Genomic DNA, 5,924 nt, shown 5'->3' with positions numbered 1-5,924 from the left:
CTTCTGACATCATTGCTTATGTCACAGCACACACATATCTAGATATTGTTCAATGGGTTCACACACATGTAAAACCTTGATACCCAACAATGATGCCCTTCTACAAATAGTTATTTGCCACTTGTTGCACCAATGGATCGAGCGAACATGTGAACGAGTGTGGAGAACCTTGAGATTTCTTGGCACCAAGCACTCTTTTGGGGGCAAATGGATTTAAATCACCCCTTAGTCTTGCCCAGTCTATCAATGCCTAGTTTGTGGGTTGTAGGAAATGTTTTTCATCAGTAATTAGGATAAATAAAAGTGCTACCCAATTCAACATGTGTACACACATAGGCTAGGCCAATCTTTGGGAGTGCTTCAATGTGGTTTGTTGGAAAAAGCCATGATTGCACATGTCATTATTCAGCCCAAAATTGTTTACGTTTTACCTTGCGTGGGAAAAGCATTTGATTGGCTGACAAGTGCTTGGCTGATTTGTTACCCCCAATCCTCCCAAAACACACACACATCCGGAGCAAGGGCAAATCGAATTGGGCATGACGTGGGCAGGGAGAAGTTTGTACGTAGGTATGATAGAACACTTTCGGTCAGTGAAGGATTCTCTTCAGATAAGCGCGGACAAGATGTAGGTGGACAGTCAGGATGGACCGGTTGCGAATGGACGGCCAGGATGCTCTAAGGATGCGAGTGTACTACTAAAACCTTGGTGAGAGGGGGGTCAATGATATTCCTCTCTCGCACACTTTGCTGACCTGCTGTGCAACTCGACTCTAGACTTCACATACAAAGTCATCAGATCTGGAGCTGGACTTTCGAATCGGGAATCATGGTAAGCTCCCCTTCTTCCTTCATTTCTTCTGCTTTATGTCTGCGTTTCTAGGGCTATGCGCCTTCTTTTTTATCGTCTCCTTGAAGCCGTTGATTTTTTATTTTTTATTTTTATTTGTGTGTGTGTGGGGGGGGGGGGCCTCGCACCATAACACCGGAGGATAGACACTCCAATGAGACAGCTGCGCCTAGCGATGCAGTAAGGCAAGAAGTTGTTTGTTCTTCTGCTGCGTTAGAAGCGCAGATTTCTTCAGAAATGCAGACCAATGTCAATAGAGATGCAAACCCACAGGTTGATTTGATGATTCCAGGCCGCCATTATCTTCCGTTTCACTAGAGAGTAACTTATGCAGGTAGAAATAAGAGACCCTGGCGAGTAGGGAGGGCCACGACTTTGCCAAAAGCCAGATCACTAAGAGATTTGCAGGATAGAATAAGACTAGCAAGAACACTAGGATACATCAATGTACAGATATATATGTGTGTGTGCGCGCGCGCGCGTGTGTGAGAGAGAGAGAGAGAGAGAGAGAGAGAGAGAGAGAGAGAGAGAGACCCACCGTTAATATCATGTAGCTATCTGGATTTGAGGGTAACCATCTTACAGTTCTTTGTTAATGGCCCTGCGAAACTATAGAATGTGCTACTCACCAGCGGCGTCCTCCTCGCAGCCTAAGCGAATTTTGAAGTGCTTGCTCTAGTGGACGAGAGTGAAAAGGCGAAGTAGTAGCGGGAGAGGAGCGCACTTGGTGTGGGGTCCTGCTAGTAGATGTGTCAGGAGTGTTAGCACGTGAGAATCGGTGTGCCTAGTGCAGCTATGGAAGCCAACTACGGACATCCTATATAGGTGATCTTGGTGGCATCATGTTGTGGGGAGATCCCTTCCCACAGTGGTGCGAGAGGAGGATCATTTGATGTAGACTTCTCTTTAGAGACGGTGGAGAGGATGGTGTCACGTGCTACTATGTTGCGAGCTGACCTTGCTGCTTTGCAGTGAGATGCCTGAAGGAGGAAGAGCCAGGAGCCCATGTGTCTGAGCAGGGCTAGCTCCCATGAAAGGCATGATTTCTCTCTCGGGTGGGCTGTCATAGTTGCGCTTCCACTGGGTTGGGAGGGTCTTGGAAGAGATGGTAATGAGGCTAGCCAAGGTTCATTGAAGAGTGGCTTTCACAAGTAGGGGAGGGGACGGAACCCTGAACAACAATAATAGACCTCAAATACCAGATACAATACAATAAAGAGCATGAAAATACAATGGAAGAACCATACAACATAAAGACACCACACTGAGCCGGATTGGCCTGCCTCCCGGTAGGAACTTCTTTATTGAAAAAGAAGCTTTTACAAGATACCAAGGTGCGGGTGCAATCAGCACTGGATTTCCCACAAAGCATCAGCACAACTCTTGCCCAGATCTCAATCTAGAGCCAAGATATAAACACGGCACCAAAATCCATCCAAAAACTGTCTCAAAACAGTCCATGAATTCAGCTCATACTCAGTCGATAAAACAGCCCGGTACGGAGCCCAAAACAGCCCCGAATTCCGTGCTAAAATCAGCCCCAAAACTGAGCCATAAACCAGCCTCAAAAGAGCTCTCAAATCAGCCCCAAAATCTGCTCCATAAACTGACAAGGCCAGAAGAGAGAGAGAGAGCTGCCTGCTGTACGGCCAGCGCAAGGGATCATCACTAGGAGCTGCTGGACGGCCAGTGCAAGAGGGAAGAGAGAAAATCTGTAGTCGGCTAGCAGAGGAGAGAGAAAAAGTCCAAGAGGGATGTGCATGGCCAAAAAGAGAAGCCCCCAGCTCCTTTTTATGAAGTCAACTAGTCATATTTGAAGTGCTTTTCCCTTATTTTCCAAAAATAACTGGGTTGGCCCAAAATAACTACTTTATGCTTTTTTGGCTTGTACTCCAAGTTTTAGTCCAAAAATATCAACTTTATGCTTTCCTTGGCTTGTACTCCAAGTTTTAGCCCCAAAATATCAACTTTTTTGCTTTTCTTGGCTTGATGCCCAAGTTTCATCTAGATGCCTCCTTTTGTCCACCTACCCATGCCCAAAATAATAATATGGCCAGCCCGTCTTTAATGATGTGTGAACACACCGACTTATAAACATTTTAAGTCACTTTATTGAATAAAATTCCATGCTGCTCATGTTGTATGGCTATCTTTGAGGCCAAACCATGCCAGTAAAATGTTCTAGCTTTCTTTTGTGGAAAATCCCCGTTGACACCTTGGTTCTGCTCAGTGTGTGAACATTGGTTAAGACTAGTGAAGGGACCAAATGGTGACAATGCTTGCAAAGTTGGAGTGCAATAATTATGGCGGACAAAAAACTGGTGGAGAGGACCATAGTTTCTTGTTTCTTGAGTCATGCGAGCTATAATAGTCGTATAGTAGTGGTTGTTAAAATGTCTTTACTACATGATAATGATGCGCAATTATGGTTAAGTTCTCTAACGACATACTGATGCTCGTTTGTAATCGTGATCTTTATCTCAAGTATCGTCTTCAGTTATGTTTTTTGTCAGCGTTGTTCTTATATTGTGGTTTTTGTTCTTACAGGTGCTTTCAAACGATATTGACCTTTTGCATCCTCCGGTTGAGCTGGAGAAAACAAAGCACAAGTTGAAGCGTCTTGTGCAATCTCCCAATTCTTTCTTTATGGTGAGGACGCTACTTGTACCCAATGCATATGGGTTTACTGTTGTTGTACACTTAAAGTTGAAGAGTCTTGTACAATCTCCCAATTCTTTCTTTATGGTGAGGGCGCTACTTATCCGCAATGCCTATGGGTTTGCCCTTGTTGTACACTTAAATGCTTCATGGAATTTTGCAGGATGTGAAGTGCTCTGGCTGCTTTAATATGTGCGTATCTCTGGATTTTTGGCTTTGTTGATGAGTGCGAATGGTTTGTTTCTTGTCCTAACATTTTTGATACAATTGATTGCAGCACTACTGTGTTTAGCCACTCTAAGACGGTTGTGCTCTGTGGGAATTGTGGAAGTGTTCTTTGCCAACCAACTGGAGGAAGGGCTCGCCTAACTGAAGGTTGCTCTTTCAGAAAGAAGGGCGACTAAATGTGGCTTTATGAGTTGGTTTCGGTTTCATACAAAGATTCCATGGAGCTTTTAAGCTGGTTTCGGTTTCATACAAAGATTCCACGGAGCTTTTAATATGGTGGGATAGCTTTGATGCTGATTGACTGGCTTCAGTATTGATGATGACGATATATGTGTGTTTTTAAGTCGGGCGTAGCTCAAACAATTTTGGAAAAATAACCGTATAAGGTGAAACATATTGGCTAATGATACCCGTTTTTGTTTCTTCATTTTACATGACTGCCGTTAAAATTTTCAGTGGAAGCCCGGTGCTTGGGCGATAGTATGAACCATGGAAAGGATGATTTCGAGCTCAGAAAGTGGGGAGCTATGGGACTTCCATCTCCAGTGAGTGCTTGCTAGTTTTAAGGATCCTCTGATTATCAGCTTCATGGTGGCCACTGAGTTAATCAGGCTGACAAGCATGGGTGGTATTCTCTTTAGGATTGTTGATGATCTGCAAGTCTCTCTGAGCTTTAGAGTGGCCTGGAAGTTGAGGATCATCAGATTCTTTTTTCAAGTGTGCATCTGTCAGCTATTAGATTCTCCCCCCCAAACCAGGTCCTTGACGGCAATGTTCAGGAAAAGACTTTGGAGGAAGCGTTCACATTTACCTTAACCTTCTGGTTAAACCGGCAAATCAAGCAATAAAGGCATACATTCTCTACCGCCTGAAATACTATTCTTTTTTTTTTTTTGAAGTGGAATAGGCTGAAATCCTATTCTATGCTAGCCTAATGGGATTTTTCAAAATCCAATCGGCTGGATGCTAGTTGGGACACCACTTTCCTATATTTTGAGCCTCCTTTGTAGAAGGCTGTCCTCAAAGAGAGGGACAGGGTGCACATAGTCAAGAGCATGCATAAAGAGGGAGGCAAACTATACATAGACTGAGCTTCCCATGCTTCCCTCTCTATGAGGGATGCTAGGTCTCTTTTTTAAAATATAAACCTATGGATAGAGAGAGGGAGGCACAGTCTATACACACATGGACTGAGACACCCTATGAGAGGGAGGCTTAGCCAATGGAAACATAAGACTTAGCCTCCCTAGTTGGAGCCTCCCTCATAGAGAAAAAGTGAGAGAGATGGTGTCCTCATAGTCTGAGCCATCCTCAGAGAGAGGGAGAGGGTGCTAATATTCCAAGCCTTCCTCATCATGACCAAGGATTACACTATGCATGAAAAAAGATTGAGTGTATGCCTATTCGATACATAGACTGAGCTTCCCATGCCTCTGTCTCGATGATGGAGGGTATGGCAAAAGTGATTGTATACTTAGAGGCGGAAATGGAGCCCACCTAATAGAGAGGGAGTTTCCCTCATAGAGTGAGTGGTAGGCTCAGTCATTAGACACATTAACTGAGCCTCCCTATAATGGGGAAGGGTACACCTATAGAGAAATAGATTGGGAGGCTAAGTCTATACGCACAGACTGAGCCTCCCTATAAGACAGAGGCTCGTAGATAGGATTGTGTTATCCCCTCGCAGAGAGAGAGAGAGAGAGAGAGAGAGAGAGAGAGAGAGAGAGAGAGAGAGTGTCACATGCGGAAGCTCTGGGGAGTCTTCTTTCAGCCCTAAACACTCTTGGAAAACCATCTGATGCAAAACGCAGATATAGAGAGAGAGTAGAGAGGGAGAGAAGTGCTGGAATTTCAGTATATTGATATGGTACAAAAAGGTACTTCTACTACAGCCATAGGCTGCCTTGTACAAAAGGTGGTGAACACCCAAAATCCTGCCCCAAACTAGGACCCTACTGATCCACTCCGTAAAGGAATGAATGGTCATAACAATGTTGAGCACTTGGTGCCTTTTATAGGTCCCTTGGACACTTGGTAGACTGGCCGACTGCTGGTCGGCCAGTCATAAATGCATTAAATGCTATTTAACTCAGCCGACTAGCAGTCGGCCAGTCATAAATGCATTAAATGCTATTTAACTCAGCCGACTGGTCCTCCTCCTTGCGCCTGCTGCTGCCCCTGTTTTCTG

At 44.6% G+C, this 5,924-nt stretch overlaps 1 protein-coding gene across 3 annotated transcripts; it reads left to right on the top strand.

Annotated features, from left to right (window-relative positions):
• The first annotated feature begins 611 nt into the window (after window positions 1-611).
• Window positions 612-4,160, top strand: LOC147634417 (small ribosomal subunit protein eS27y-like). 3 transcript variants are annotated; one of them, XM_086805575.1, is made up of 5 exons: window positions 612-832; window positions 3,081-3,212; window positions 3,398-3,595; window positions 3,672-3,700; window positions 3,786-4,160. In XM_086805575.1, the coding sequence occupies exons 2-5, from the start codon at window positions 3,117-3,119 to the stop codon at window positions 3,910-3,912; spliced, it is 450 nt and encodes a 149-aa protein (XP_086661701.1). In that variant the 5' UTR covers window positions 612-832; window positions 3,081-3,116; the 3' UTR covers window positions 3,913-4,160. The 3 variants fall into 3 exon arrangements, with proteins under 3 accessions (XP_086661701.1, XP_086661702.1, XP_086661703.1); XM_086805577.1 differs by having other exon boundaries at window positions 639-832; window positions 3,398-3,499; XM_086805576.1 differs by lacking the exon at window positions 3,081-3,212 and having other exon boundaries at window positions 625-832.
• The last annotated feature ends 1,764 nt before the right edge of the window (window positions 4,161-5,924 follow it).

Source organism: Cibotium barometz, chromosome 11 (assembly GCF_041138505.1).
Source record: "Cibotium barometz isolate CiBa-2024 chromosome 11, ASM4113850v1, whole genome shotgun sequence".
NCBI lineage: Eukaryota > Viridiplantae > Streptophyta > Polypodiopsida > Cyatheales > Cibotiaceae > Cibotium > Cibotium barometz.
The sequence above is the reverse complement of the archived record's forward strand: the minus strand, read 5'-3'. Positions and strand labels throughout refer to the sequence as shown.